This window comes from Bombina bombina, chromosome 4 (genome assembly GCF_027579735.1).
Source record: "Bombina bombina isolate aBomBom1 chromosome 4, aBomBom1.pri, whole genome shotgun sequence".
Classification (NCBI taxonomy): domain Eukaryota; kingdom Metazoa; phylum Chordata; class Amphibia; order Anura; family Bombinatoridae; genus Bombina; species Bombina bombina.
In genome coordinates this window covers 22,231,946-22,248,325 of record NC_069502.1, presented here as the reverse complement: position 1 = coordinate 22,248,325, position 16,380 = coordinate 22,231,946, and the positions used below count along the sequence as shown (strand labels likewise).

The 16,380-nt window shown below is 53.0% G+C and overlaps 1 protein-coding gene across 1 annotated transcript in view; it reads right to left on the bottom strand.

Moving 5' to 3' along the window:
• The window catches only part of LOC128655853 (zinc finger protein 84), a gene marked incomplete in the record, with an annotated part of 373,484 nt that extends 366,896 nt beyond the window's left edge, over nt 1–6,588 (bottom strand). Inside the window, 1 exon segment of the mRNA XM_053709421.1 lies at nt 6,527–6,588. Within this exon segment, the coding sequence (XP_053565396.1) occupies nt 6,527–6,553 (27 nt within the window).
• Between the last annotated feature and the right edge of the window lie 9,792 nt (nt 6,589–16,380).

The window sequence follows — 16,380 nt, the reverse complement described above, 5'->3', positions numbered from 1 at the left end:
GGGCACAGGAGCAGTAGCCGGGGGTACTAGATGCAGGTGAGTGTAGGGCACAGGGGCAGTAGCCGGGGGTAACAGATGCAGGTGAGTGTAGGGGAGAGGGGCAATAGCCGGGGGTACTAGATGCAGGTGAGTGTAGGGGAGAGGGGCAGGTGAGGGCACAGGGGCAGTAGCCGGGGGTACTAAATGCAGGTGAGTGTAGAGGAGAGGGGCAGGTGAGGGCACAGGGGCAGTAGCCGGGGGTACTAAATGCAGGTGAGTGTAGAGGAGAGGGGCAGGTGAGGGCACAGGAGCAGTAGCCGGGGGTAACAGATGCAGGTGAGTGTAGGGGAGCGAGGCAGGTGAGGGCACAGGGGCAATAGCCGGGGGTAACAGATGCAGGTGAGTGTAGGGGAGAGGGGCAGGTGAGGGCACAGGGGCAATAGCCGGGGGTAACAGATGCAGGTGAGTGTAGGGGAGAGGGGCAGGTGAGGGCACAGGGGCAATAGCCGGGGGTAACAGATGCAGGTGAGTGTAGGGGAGAGGGGCAGGTGAGGGCACAGGGGCAATAGCCGGGGGTAACAGATGCAGGTGAGTGTAGGGGAGAGGGGCAGGTGAGGGCACAGGGGCAATAGCCGGGGGTAACAGATGCAGGTGAGTGTAGGGGAGAGGGGCAGGTGAGGGCACAGGGGCAATAGCCGGGGGTAACAGATGCAGGTGAGTGTAGGGGAGAGGGGCAGGTGAGGGCACAGGGGCAATAGCCGGGGGTAACAGATGCAGGTGAGTGTAGGGGAGAGGGGCAATAGCCGGGGGTAACAGATGCAGGTGAGTGTAGGGGAGAGGGGCAATAGCCGGGGGTAACAGATGCAGGTGAGTGTAGGGCACAGGGGCAGTAGCCGGGGGTAACAGATGCAGGTGAGTGTAGGGCACAGGGGCAGTATCCGGGGGTAACAGATGCAGGTGAGTGTAGGGGAGAGGGGCAATAGCCGGGGGTAACAGATGCAGGTGAGTGTAGGGCACAGGGGCAGTATCCGGGGGTAACAGATGCAGGTGAGTGTAGGGGAGAGGGGCAATAGCCGGGGGTAACAGATGCAGGTGAGTGTAGGGCACAGGGGCAGTATCCGGGGGTAACAGATGCAGGTGAGTGTAGGGGAGAGGGGCAATAGCCGGGGGTAACAGATGCAGGTGAGTGTAGGGGAGAGGGGCAGTATCCGGGGGTAACAGATGCAGGTGAGTGTAGGGGAGAGGGGCAATAGCCGGGGGTAACAGATGCAGGTGAGTGTAGGGCACAGGGGCAGTATCCGGGGGTAACAGATGCAGGTGAGTGTAGGGGAGAGGGGCAGTATCCGGGGGTAACAGATGCAGGTGAGTGTAGGGGAGAGGGGCAATAGCCGGGGGTAACAGATGCAGGTGAGTGTAGGGGAGAGGGGCAGTATCCGGGGGTAACAGATGCAGGTGAGTGTAGGGGAGAGGGGCAATAGCCGGGGGTAACAGATGCAGGTGAGTGTAGGGCACAGGGGCAGTATCCGGGGGTAACAGATGCAGGTGAGTGTAGGGGAGAGGGGCAATAGCCGGGGGTAACAGATGCAGGTGAGTGTAGGGGAGAGGGGCAGTAGCCGGGGGTAACAGATGCAGGTGAGTGTAGGGGAGAGGGGCAATAGCCGGGGGTAACAGATGCAGGTGAGTGTAGGGGAGAGGGGCAATAGCCGGGGGTAACAGATGCAGGTGAGTGTAGGGCACAGGGGCAGAAGCCGGGGGTAACAGATGCAGGTGAGTGTAGGGGAGAGGGGCAATAGCCGGGGGTAACAGATGCAGGTGAGTGTAGGGGAGAGGGGCAATAGCCGGGGGTAACAGATGCAGGTGAGTGTAGGGGAGAGGGGCAATAGCCGGGGGTAACAGATGCAGGTGAGTGTAGGGCACAGGGGCAGAAGCCGGGGGGTAACAGATGCAGGTGAGTGTAGGGGAGAGGGGCAATAGCCGGGGGTAACAGATGCAGGTGAGTGTAGGGGAGAGGGGCAGTAGCCGGGGGTAACAGATGCAGGTGAGTGTAGGGGAGAGGGGCAGGTGAGGGCACAGGGGCAATAGCCGGGGGTAAGAGATGCAGGTGAGTGTAGGGCACAGGGGCAAGTAGCCGGGGGGTAACAGATGCAGGTGAGTGTAGGGGAGAGGGGCAGGTGAGGGCACAGGGGCAAGTAGCCGGGGGTAACAGATGCAGGTGAGTGTAGGGGAGAGGGGCAATAGCCGGGGGTAACAGATGCAGGTGAGTGTAGGGGAGAGGGGCAGTAGCCGGGGGTAACAGATGCAGGTGAGTGTAGGGGAGAGGGGCAGTAGCCGGGGGTAACAGATGCAGGTGAGTGTAGGGCACAGGGGCAGTAGCCGGGGGTAACAGATGCAGGTGAGTGTAGGGCACAGGGGCAATAGCCGGGGGTAACAGATGCAGGTGAGTGTAGAGGAGAGGGGCAGGTGAGTGTAGGGCACAGGGGCAGTAGCCGGGGGTAACAGATGCAGGTGAGTGTAGGACACAGGGGCAGTAGCCGGGGGTAACAGATGCAGGTGAGTGTAGGGGAGAGGGGCAATAGCCGGGGGTTACAGATGCAGGTGACTGTAGGGCACAGGGGCAATAGCCGGGGGTAACAGATGCAGGTGAGTGTAGAGGAGAGGGGCAGGTGAGTGTAGGGCACAGGGGCAGTAGCCGGGGGTAACAGATGCAGGTGAGTGTAGGACACAGGGGCAGTAGCCGGGGGTAACAGATGCAGGTGAGTGTAGGGGAGAGAGGCAATAGCCGGGGGTTACAGATGCAGGTGAGTGTAGGGGAGAGGGGCAATAGCCGGGGGTAACAGATGCAGGTGAGTGTAGGGGAGAGGGGCAATAGCCGGGGGTAACAGATGCAGGTGAGTGTAGGGCACAGGGGCAATAGCCGGGGGTAACAGATGCAGGTGAGTGTAGGGGAGAGGGGCAATAGCCGGGGGTAACAGATGCAGGTGAGTGTAGGGGAGAGGGGCAATAGCCGGGGGGTAACAGATGCAGGTGAGTGTAGGGCACAGGGGCAGTAGCCGGGGGTAACAGATGCAGGTGAGTGTAGGGCACAGGGGCAGTATCCGGGGGTAACAGATGCAGGTGAGTGTAGGGGAGAGGGGCAATAGCCGGGGGTAACAGATGCAGGTGAGTGTAGGGCACAGGGGCAGTATCCGGGGGTAACAGATGCAGGTGAGTGTAGGGGAGAGGGGCAATAGCCGGGGGTAACAGATGCAGGTGAGTGTAGGGCACAGGGGCAGTATCCGGGGGTAACAGATGCAGGTGAGTGTAGGGGAGAGGGGCAATAGCCGGGGGTAACAGATGCAGGTGAGTGTAGGGGAGAGGGGCAGTATCCGGGGGTAACAGATGCAGGTGAGTGTAGGGGAGAGGGGCAATAGCCGGGGGTAACAGATGCAGGTGAGTGTAGGGCACAGGGGCAGTATCCGGGGGTAACAGATGCAGGTGAGTGTAGGGGAGAGGGGCAGTATCCGGGGGTAACAGATGCAGGTGAGTGTAGGGGAGAGGGGCAATAGCCGGGGGTAACAGATGCAGGTGAGTGTAGGGGAGAGGGGCAGTATCCGGGGGTAACAGATGCAGGTGAGTGTAGGGGAGAGGGGCAATAGCCGGGGGTAACAGATGCAGGTGAGTGTAGGGCACAGGGGCAGTATCCGGGGGTAACAGATGCAGGTGAGTGTAGGGGAGAGGGGCAATAGCCGGGGGGTAACAGATGCAGGTGAGTGTAGGGGAGAGGGGCAGTAGCCGGGGGTAACAGATGCAGGTGAGTGTAGGGGAGAGGGGCAATAGCCGGGGGTAACAGATGCAGGTGAGTGTAGGGGAGAGGGGCAATAGCCGGGGGGTAACAGATGCAGGTGAGTGTAGGGCACAGGGGCAGAAGCCGGGGGTAACAGATGCAGGTGAGTGTAGGGGAGAGGGGCAATAGCCGGGGGTAACAGATGCAGGTGAGTGTAGGGGAGAGGGGCAATAGCCGGGGGTAACAGATGCAGGTGAGTGTAGGGGAGAGGGGCAATAGCCGGGGGTAACAGATGCAGGTGAGTGTAGGGCACAGGGGCAGAAGCCGGGGGTAACAGATGCAGGTGAGTGTAGGGGAGAGGGGCAATAGCCGGGGGTAACAGATGCAGGTGAGTGTAGGGGAGAGGGGCAGTAGCCGGGGGTAACAGATGCAGGTGAGTGTAGGGGAGAGGGTCAGGTGAGGGCACAGGGGCAATAGCCGGGGGTAAGAGATGCAGGTGAGTGTAGGGCACAGGGGCAAGTAGCCGGGGGTAACAGATGCAGGTGAGTGTAGGGGAGAGGGGCAGGTGAGGGCACAGGGGCAAGTAGCCGGGGGTAACAGATGCAGGTGAGTGTAGGGGAGAGGGGCAATAGCCGGGGGTAACAGATGCAGGTGAGTGTAGGGGAGAGGGGCAGTAGCCGGGGGTAACAGATGCAGGTGAGTGTAGGGGAGAGGGGCAGTAGCCGGGGGTAACAGATGCAGGTGAGTGTAGGGCACAGGGGCAGTAGCCGGGGGTAACAGATGCAGGTGAGTGTAGGGCACAGGGGCAATAGCCGGGGGGTAACAGATGCAGGTGAGTGTAGAGGAGAGGGGCAGGTGAGTGTAGGGCACAGGGGCAGTAGCCGGGGGTAACAGATGCAGGTGAGTGTAGGACACAGGGGCAGTAGCCGGGGGTAACAGATGCAGGTGAGTGTAGGGGAGAGGGGCAATAGCCGGGGGTTACAGATGCAGGTGACTGTAGGGCACAGGGGCAATAGCCGGGGGTAACAGATGCAGGTGAGTGTAGAGGAGAGGGGCAGGTGAGTGTAGGGCACAGGGGCAGTAGCCGGGGGTAACAGATGCAGGTGAGTGTAGGACACAGGGGCAGTAGCCGGGGGTAACAGATGCAGGTGAGTGTAGGGGAGAGAGGCAATAGCCGGGGGTTACAGATGCAGGTGAGTGTAGGGGAGAGGGGCAATAGCCGGGGGTAACAGATGCAGGTGAGTGTAGGGGAGAGGGGCAATAGCCGGGGGTAACAGATGCAGGTGAGTGTAGGGGAGAGGGGCAATAGCCGGGGGTAACAGATGCAGGTGAGTGTAGGGCACAGGGGCAGTAGCCGGGGGTAACAGATGCAGGTGAGTGTAGGACACAGGGGCAGTAGCCGGGGGTAACAGATGCAGGTGAGTGTAGGGCACAGGGGCAATAGCCGGGGGTAAGAGATGCAGGTGAGTGTAGGGCACAGGGGCAATAGCCGGGGGGTAACAGATGCAGGTGAGTGTAGGGCACAGGGGCAGTATCCGGGGGTAACAGATGCAGGTGAGTGTAGGGGAGAGGGGCAATAGCCGGGGGTAACAGATGCAGGTGAGTGTAGGGGAGAGGGGCAATAGCCGGGGGTAACAGATGCAGGTGAGTGTAGGGCACAGGGGCAATAGCCGGGGGTAACAGATGCAGGTGAGTGTAGGGTAGAGGGGCAGGTGAGGGCACAGGGGCAATAGCCGGGGGTAACAGATGCAGGTGAGTGTAGGGGAGAGGGGCAGGTGAGGGCACAGGGGCAGTAGCCGGGGGTAACAGATGCAGGTGAGTGTAGGGCACAGGGGCAATAGCCGGGGGTAACAGATGCAGGTGAGTGTAGGGCACAGGGGCAGTAGCCGGGGGGTAACAGATGCAGGTGAGTGTAGGGGAGAGGGGCAGTAGCCGGGGGTAACAGATGCAGGTGAGTGTAGGGCACAGGGGCAGTATCCGGGGGTAACAGATGCAGGTGAGTGTAGGGGAGAGGGGCAATAGCCGGGGGTAAGAGATGCAGGTGAGTGTAGGGCACAGGGGCAATAGCCGGGGGTAACAGATGCAGGTGAGTGTAGGGCACAGGGGCAGTATCCGGGGGTAACAGATGCAGGTGAGTGTAGGGGAGAGGGGCAATAGCCGGGGGTAACAGATGCAGGTGAGTGTAGGGGAGAGGGGCAATAGCCGGGGGTAACAGATGCAGGTGAGTGTAGGGCACAGGGGCAATAGCCGGGGGGTAACAGATGCAGGTGAGTGTAGGGTAGAGGGGCAGGTGAGGGCACAGGGGCAATAGCCGGGGGTAACAGATGCAGGTGAGTGTAGGGGAGAGGGGCAGGTGAGGGCACAGGGGCAGTAGCCGGGGGTAACAGATGCAGGTGAGTGTAGGGCACAGGGGCAATAGCCGGGGGTAACAGATGCAGGTGAGTGTAGGGCACAGGGGCAGTAGCCGGGGGTAACAGATGCAGGTGAGTGTAGGGGAGAGGGGCAGTAGCCGGGGGTAACAGATGCAGGTGAGTGTAGGGCACAGGGGCAATAGCCGGGGGTAACAGATGCAGGTGAGTGAGCTGTAACTTTAGGGAATACAACACTACGGGTACAACCATCACACGGTAATAATTATGCGTTTCGGGGGGTGCTGTGAGACCAGCAGGGGGCGGGAAGTATCAGCTGTGCTGTCATGTGACTCCTCCCCTAGGATGACGTCACGCACAGTAATGACGCCATACCGTGCGTTCATAAATAGCCCACACACCCCTTTCTGCTCACCGGGTCGCGAATCTCCTCCTCTGCCATCTCCGTGTCACCACAGCCTCTCCGGGAGGTCAGACAGAGCCGCCGCAACTACTTCCGATACGATGAATAGCGCTTCCTGTTAAAGGCGGACGAGCAGTACTGCGCATGCGCGGCATGAGTACTCTTGAAGTAGCGTGCAAGTTTGGAAATGATTGTACCGCGCATGCGCACATCAGCATTACAATTACAATACAATTTTATTAGCGGCTGATACCAGAGAGCAGTAAATAGCTGACCCACAGTACCTACAGCTAGTGACCCACAGTACCTAATACTGACCTACAGTACCTACAGCTAGTGACCCACAGTACCTAATACTGACCTACAGTACCTACAGCTAGTGACCCACAGTACCTAATACTGACCTACAGTACCTACAGCTAGTGACCCACAGCACCTAATACTGACCTACAGTACCTACAGCTAGTGACCCACAGTACCTAATACTGACCTACAGTACCTACAGCTAGTGACCCACAGTACCTAATACTGACCTACAGTACCTACAGCTAGTGACCCACAGCACCTAATACTGACCTACAGTACCTACAGCTAGTGACCCACAGTACCTAATACTGACCTACAGTACCTACAGCTAGTGACTCACAGCACCTAATACTGACCTACAGCACCTACAGCTAGTGACCCACAGCACCTAATACTGACCTACAGCACCTACTGCTAGTGACTCACAGTACCTAATACTGACCTACAGTACCTACAGCTAGTGACCCACAGCACCTAATACTGACCTACAGCACCTAATACTGACCCACAGCACCTACAGCTAGTGACCCACAGTACCTAATACTGACCTACAGTACCTACAGCTAGTGACCCACAGCACCTAATACTGACCTACAGCACCTACAGCTAGTGACCCACAGCACCTAATACTGACCTACAGCACCTACTGCTAGTGACTCACAGTACCTACAGCTAGTGACTCACAGTACCTACAGCTAGTGACCCACAGCACCTAATACTGACCTACAGCACCTACTGCTAGTGACTCACAGTACCTAATACTGACCCACAGTACCTACAGCTAGTGACCCACAGTACCTAATACTGACCTACAGCACCTACAGCTAGTGACTCACAGTACCTAATACTGACCCACAGTACCTACAGCTAGTGACCCACAGCACCTACAGCTAGTGACCCACAGTACCTAATACTGACCTACAGTACCTACAGCTAGTGACCCACAGCACCTAATACTGACCTACAGCACCTACAGCTAGTGACCCACAGCACCTAATACTGACCTACAGCACCTACTGCTAGTGACTCACAGTACCTAATACTGACCTACAACACCTAATACTGACCTACAGCACCTACAGCTAGTGACCCACAGCACCTAATACTGACCTACAGCACCTACTGCTAGTGACCCACAGCACCTAATACTGACCTACAGTACCTACAGCTAGTGACTCACAGTACCTAATACTGACCTACAGTACCTACAGCTAGTGACTCACAGTACCTAATACTGACCTACAGTACCTACAGCTAGTGACTCACAGTACCTAATACTGACCCACAGTACCTACAGCTAGTGACCCACAGCACCTAATACTGACCTACAGTACCTACAGCTAGTGACTCACAGTACCTAATACTGACCTACAGTACCTACTGCTAGTGACCCACAGTACCTAATACTGACCTACAGTACCTACAGCTAGTGACTCACAGTACCTAATACTGACCTACAGTACCTACAGCTAGTGACTCACAGTACCTAATACTGACCTACAGTACCTACAGCTAGTGACTCACAGTACCTAATACTGACCTACAGTACCTACAGCTAGTGACTCACAGTACCTAATACTGACCTACAGTACCTACAGCTAGTGACTCACAGTACCTAATACTGACCTACAGTACCTACAGCTAGTGACTCACAGTACCTAATACTGACCTACAGTACCTACTGCTAGTGACCCACAGTACCTAATACTGACCTACAGTACCTAATACTGACCTACAGTACCTACAGCTAGTGACTCACAGTACCTAATACTGACCTACAGTACCTACTGCTAGTGACCCACAGTACCTAATACTGACCTACAGTACCTACTGCTAGTGACCCACAGCACCTAATACTGACCTACAGTACCTACAGCTAGTGACTCACAGTACCTAATACTGACCTACAGTACCTACTGCTAGTGACCCACAGCACCTAATACTGACCTACAGTACCTACAGCTAGTGACCCACAGCACCTAATACTGACCTACTGTACCTACTGCTAGTGACCCACAGCACCTAATACTGACCTACAGTACCTACAGCTAGTGACCCACAGCACCTAATACTGACCTACAGCACCTACTGCTAGTGACTCACAGTACCTAATACTGACCTACAGTACCTACAGCTAGTGACTCACAGTACCTAATACTGACCTACAGTACCTACTGCTAGTGACCCACAGTACCTAATACTGACCTACAGTACCTACAGCTAGTGACCCACAGCACCTAATACTGACCTACAGTACCTACAGCTAGTGACCCACAGCACCTAATACTGACCTACAGTACCTACAGCTAGTGACCCACAGCACCTAATACTGACCTACAGTACCTACAGCTAGTGACCCACAGCACCTAATACTGACCTACAGCACCTACTGCTAGTGACTCACAGTACCTAATACTGACCTACAGTACCTACAGCTAGTGACTCACAGTACCTAATACTGACCTACAGTACCTTCTGCTAGTGACCCACAGCACCTAATACTGACCTACAGTACCTACAGCTAGTGACCCACAGCACCTAATACTGACCTACAGTACCTACAGCTAGTGACCCACAGCACCTAATACTGACCTACAGTACCTACTGCTAGTGACCCACAGCACCTAATACTGACCTACAGTACCTACAGCTAGTGACCCACAGCACCTAATACTGACCTACAGTACCTACAGCTAGTGACCCACAGCACCTAATACTGACCTACAGTACCTACTGCTAGTGACCCACAGCACCTAATACTGACCTACAGTACCTACAGCTAGTGACCCACAGCACCTAATACTGACCTACAGCACCTACAGCTAGTGACCCACAGTACCTAATACTGACCTACAGTACCTACAGCTAGTGACCCACAGTACCTAATACTGACCTACAGTACCTACAGCTAGTGACCCACAGCACCTAATACTGACCTACAGTACCTACAGCTAGTGACTCACAGTACCTACAGCTAGTGACCCACAGCACCTAATACTGACCTACAGTACCTACAGCTAGTGACCCACAGCACCTAATACTGACCTACAGCACCTACAGCTAGTGACCCACAGCACCTAATACTGACCTACAGTACCTACAGCTAGTGACCCACAGCACCTAATACTGACCTACAGTACCTACAGCTAGTGACTCACAGTACCTACAGCTAGTGACCCACAGCACCTAATACTGACCTACAGTACCTACAGCTAGTGACCCACAGCACCTAATACTGACCTACAGTACCTACAGCTAGTGACTCACAGTACCTAATACTGACCTACAGTACCTACTGCTAGTGACCCACAGCACCTAATACTGACCTACAGTACCTACAGCTAGTGACTCACAGTACCTAATACTGACCTACAGTACCTACTGCTAGTGACCCACAGTACCTAATACTGACCTACAGTACCTACTGCTAGTGACCCACAGTACCTAATACTGACCTACAGTACCTACAGCTAGTGACTCACAGTACCTAATACTGACCTACAGTACCTACTGCTAGTGACCCACAGGACCTAATACTGACCTACAGTACCTACAGCTAGTGACCCACAGCACCTAATACTGACCTACAGTACCTACAGCTAGTGACCCACAGCACCTAATACTGACCTACAGTACCTACAGCTAGTGACCCACAGCACCTAATACTGACCTACAGCACCTACTGCTAGTGACTCACAGTACCTAATACTGACCTACAGTACCTACAGCTAGTGACTCACAGTACCTAATACTGACCTACAGTACCTACTGCTAGTGACCCACAGCACCTAATACTGACCTACAGTACCTACAGCTAGTGACCCACAGTACCTAATACTGACCTACAGTACCTACAGCTAGTGACCCACAGCACCTAATACTGACCTACAGTACCTACAGCTAGTGACCCACAGCACCTAATACTGACCTACAGTACCTACAGCTAGTGACCCACAGCACCTAATACTGACCTACAGCACCTACTGCTAGTGACTCACAGTACCTAATACTGACCTACAGTACCTACAGCTAGTGACTCACAGTACCTAATACTGACCTACAGTACCTACTGCTAGTGACCCACAGCACCTAATACTGACCTACAGTACCTACAGCTAGTGACCCACAGCACCTAATACTGACCTACAGTACCTACAGCTAGTGACCCACAGCACCTAATACTGACCTACAGTACCTACTGCTAGTGACCCACAGCACCTAATACTGACCTACAGTACCTACAGCTAGTGACCCACAGCACCTAATACTGACCTACAGTACCTACAGCTAGTGACCCACAGCACCTAATACTGACCTACAGTACCTACTGCTAGTGACCCACAGCACCTAATACTGACCTACAGTACCTACAGCTAGTGACCCACAGCACCTAATACTGACCTACAGCACCTACAGCTAGTGACCCACAGTACCTAATACTGACCTACAGTACCTACAGCTAGTGACCCACAGTACCTAATACTGACCTACAGTACCTACAGCTAGTGACCCACAGCACCTAATACTGACCTACAGTACCTACAGCTAGTGACTCACAGTACCTACAGCTAGTGACCCACAGCACCTAATACTGACCTACAGTACCTACAGCTAGTGACCCACAGCACCTAATACTGACCTACAGTACCTACAGCTAGTGACCCACAGCACCTAATACTGACCTACAGTACCTACAGCTAGTGACCCACAGCACCTAATACTGACCTACAGTACCTACAGCTAGTGACTCACAGTACCTACAGCTAGTGACCCACAGCACCTAATACTGACCTACAGTACCTACAGCTAGTGACCCACAGCACCTAATACTGACCTACAGTACCTACAGCTAGTGACTCACAGTACCTAATACTGACCTACAGTACCTACTGCTAGTGACCCACAGTACCTAATACTGACCTACAGTACCTACTGCTAGTGACCCACAGTACCTAATACTGACCTACAGTACCTACAGCTAGTGACTCACAGTACCTAATACTGACCTACAGTACCTACTGCTAGTGACCCACAGCACCTAATACTGACCTACAGTACCTACAGCTAGTGACCCACAGCACCTAATACTGACCTACAGTACCTACTGCTAGTGACCCACAGCACCTAATACTGACCTACAGTACCTACAGCTAGTGACCCACAGCACCTAATACTGACCTACAGCACCTACTGCTAGTGACTCACAGTACCTAATACTGACCTACAGTACCTACAGCTAGTGACCCACAGTACCTAATACTGACCTACAGTACCTACAGCTAGTGACCCACAGCACCTAATACTGACCTACAGTACCTACAGCTAGTGACTCACAGTACCTACAGCTAGTGACCCACAGCACCTAATACTGACCTACAGTACCTACAGCTAGTGACCCACAGCACCTAATACTGACCTACAGTACCTACAGCTAGTGACCCACAGCACCTAATACTGACCTACAGTACCTACAGCTAGTGACCCACAGCACCTAATACTGACCTACAGTACCTACAGCTAGTGACTCACAGTACCTACAGCTAGTGACCCACAGCACCTAATACTGACCTACAGTACCTACAGCTAGTGACCCACAGCACCTAATACTGACCTACAGTACCTACAGCTAGTGACTCACAGTACCTAATACTGACCTACAGTACCTACTGCTAGTGACCCACAGCACCTAATACTGACCTACAGTACCTACAGCTAGTGACTCACAGTACCTAATACTGACCTACAGTACCTACTGCTAGTGACCCACAGTACCTAATACTGACCTACAGTACCTACTGCTAGTGACCCACAGTACCTAATACTGACCTACAGTACCTACAGCTAGTGACTCACAGTACCTAATACTGACCTACAGTACCTACTGCTAGTGACCCACAGCACCTAATACTGACCTACAGTACCTACAGCTAGTGACCCACAGCACCTAATACTGACCTACAGTACCTACTGCTAGTGACCCACAGCACCTAATACTGACCTACAGTACCTACAGCTAGTGACCCACAGCACCTAATACTGACCTACAGTACCTACAGCTAGTGACCCACAGTACCTAATACTGACCTACAGCACCTACAGCTAGTGACTCACAGTACCTAATACTGACCCACAGTACCTACAGCTAGTGACCCACAGCACCTACAGCTAGTGACCCACAGTACCTAATACTGACCTACAGTACCTACAGCTAGTGACCCACAGCACCTAATACTGACCTACAGCACCTACAGCTAGTGACCCACAGCACCTAATACTGACCTACAGTACCTACAGCTAGTGACCCACAGTACCTAATACTGACCTACAGTACCTACAGCTAGTGACTCACAGCACCTAATACTGACCTACAGCACCTACAGCTAGTGACCCACAGCACCTAATACTGACCTACAGCACCTACTGCTAGTGACTCACAGTACCTAATACTGACCTACAGTACCTACAGCTAGTGACCCACAGCACCTAATACTGACCTACAGCACCTAATACTGACCCACAGCACCTACAGCTAGTGACCCACAGTACCTAATACTGACCTACAGTACCTACAGCTAGTGACCCACAGCACCTAATACTGACCTACAGCACCTACAGCTAGTGACCCACAGCACCTAATACTGACCTACAGCACCTACTGCTAGTGACTCACAGTACCTACAGCTAGTGACTCACAGTACCTACAGCTAGTGACCCACAGCACCTAATACTGACCTACAGCACCTACTGCTAGTGACTCACAGTACCTAATACTGACCCACAGTACCTACAGCTAGTGACCCACAGTACCTAATACTGACCTACAGCACCTACAGCTAGTGACTCACAGTACCTAATACTGACCCACAGTACCTACAGCTAGTGACCCACAGCACCTACAGCTAGTGACCCACAGTACCTAATACTGACCTACAGTACCTACAGCTAGTGACCCACAGCACCTAATACTGACCTACAGCACCTACAGCTAGTGACCCACAGCACCTAATACTGACCTACAGCACCTACTGCTAGTGACTCACAGTACCTAATACTGACCTACAACACCTAATACTGACCTACAGCACCTACAGCTAGTGACCCACAGCACCTAATACTGACCTACAGCACCTACTGCTAGTGACCCACAGCACCTAATACTGACCTACAGTACCTACAGCTAGTGACTCACAGTACCTAATACTGACCTACAGTACCTACAGCTAGTGACTCACAGTACCTAATACTGACCTACAGTACCTACAGCTAGTGACTCACAGTACCTAATACTGACCCACAGTACCTACAGCTAGTGACCCACAGCACCTAATACTGACCTACAGTACCTACAGCTAGTGACTCACAGTACCTAATACTGACCTACAGTACCTACTGCTAGTGACCCACAGTACCTAATACTGACCTACAGTACCTACAGCTAGTGACTCACAGTACCTAATACTGACCTACAGTACCTACAGCTAGTGACTCACAGTACCTAATACTGACCTACAGTACCTACAGCTAGTGACTCACAGTACCTAATACTGACCTACAGTACCTACAGCTAGTGACTCACAGTACCTAATACTGACCTACAGTACCTACAGCTAGTGACTCACAGTACCTAATACTGACCTACAGTACCTACAGCTAGTGACTCACAGTACCTAATACTGACCTACAGTACCTACTGCTAGTGACCCACAGTACCTAATACTGACCTACAGTACCTAATACTGACCTACAGTACCTACAGCTAGTGACTCACAGTACCTAATACTGACCTACAGTACCTACTGCTAGTGACCCACAGTACCTAATACTGACCTACAGTACCTACTGCTAGTGACCCACAGTACCTAATACTGACCTACAGTACCTACAGCTAGTGACTCACAGTACCTAATACTGACCTACAGTACCTACTGCTAGTGACCCACAGCACCTAATACTGACCTACAGTACCTACAGCTAGTGACCCACAGCACCTAATACTGACCTACAGTACCTACTGCTAGTGACCCACAGCACCTAATACTGACCTACAGTACCTACAGCTAGTGACCCACAGTACCTAATACTGACCTACAGCACCTACAGCTAGTGACTCACAGTACCTAATACTGACCTACAGTACCTACAGCTAGTGACTCACAGTACCTAATACTGACCTACAGTACCTACTGCTAGTGACCCACAGCACCTAATACTGACCTACAGTACCTACAGCTAGTGACCCACAGCACCTAATACTGACCTACAGTACCTACAGCTAGTGACCCACAGCACCTAATACTGACCTACAGTACCTACAGCTAGTGACCCACAGCACCTAATACTGACCTACAGTACCTACAGCTAGTGACCCACAGCACCTAATACTGACCTACAGCACCTACTGCTAGTGACTCACAGTACCTAATACTGACCTACAGTACCTACAGCTAGTGACTCACAGTACCTAATACTGACCTACAGTACCTACTGCTAGTGACCCACAGCACCTAATACTGACCTACAGTACCTACAGCTAGTGACCCACAGCACCTAATACTGACCTACAGTACCTACAGCTAGTGACCCACAGCACCTAATACTGACCTACAGTACCTACTGCTAGTGACCCACAGCACCTAATACTGACCTACAGTACCTACAGCTAGTGACCCACAGCACCTAATACTGACCTACAGTACCTACAGCTAGTGACCCACAGCACCTAATACTGACCTACAGTACCTACTGCTAGTGACCCACAGCACCTAATACTGACCTACAGTACCTACAGCTAGTGACCCACAGCACCTAATACTGACCTACAGCACCTACAGCTAGTGACCCACAGTACCTAATACTGACCTACAGTACCTACAGCTAGTGACCCACAGTACCTAATACTGACCTACAGTACCTACAGCTAGTGACCCACAGCACCTAATACTGACCTACAGTATCTACAGCTAGTGACTCACAGTACCTACAGCTAGTGACCCACAGCACCTAATACTGACCTACAGTACCTACAGCTAGTGACCCACAGCACCTAATACTGACCTACAGTACCTACAGCTAGTGACCCACAGTACCTAATACTGACCTACAGTACCTACAGCTAGTGACTCACAGCACCTAATACTGACCTACAGCACCTACAGCTAGTGACCCACAGCACCTAATACTGACCTACAGCACCTACTGCTAGTGACTCACAGTACCTAATACTGACCTACAGTACCTACAGCTAGTGACCCACAGCACCTAATACTGACCTACAGCACCTAATACTGACCCACAGCACCTACAGCTAGTGACCCACAGTACCTAATACTGACCTACAGTACCTACAGCTAGTGACCCACAGCACCTAATACTGACCTACAGCACCTACAGCTAGTGACCCACAGCACCTAATACTGACCTACAGCACCTACTGCTAGTGACTCACAGTACCTACAGCTAGTGACTCACAGTACCTACAGCTAGTGACCCACAGCACCTAATACTGACCTACAGCACCTACTGCTAGTGACTCACAGTACCTAATACTGACCCACAGTACC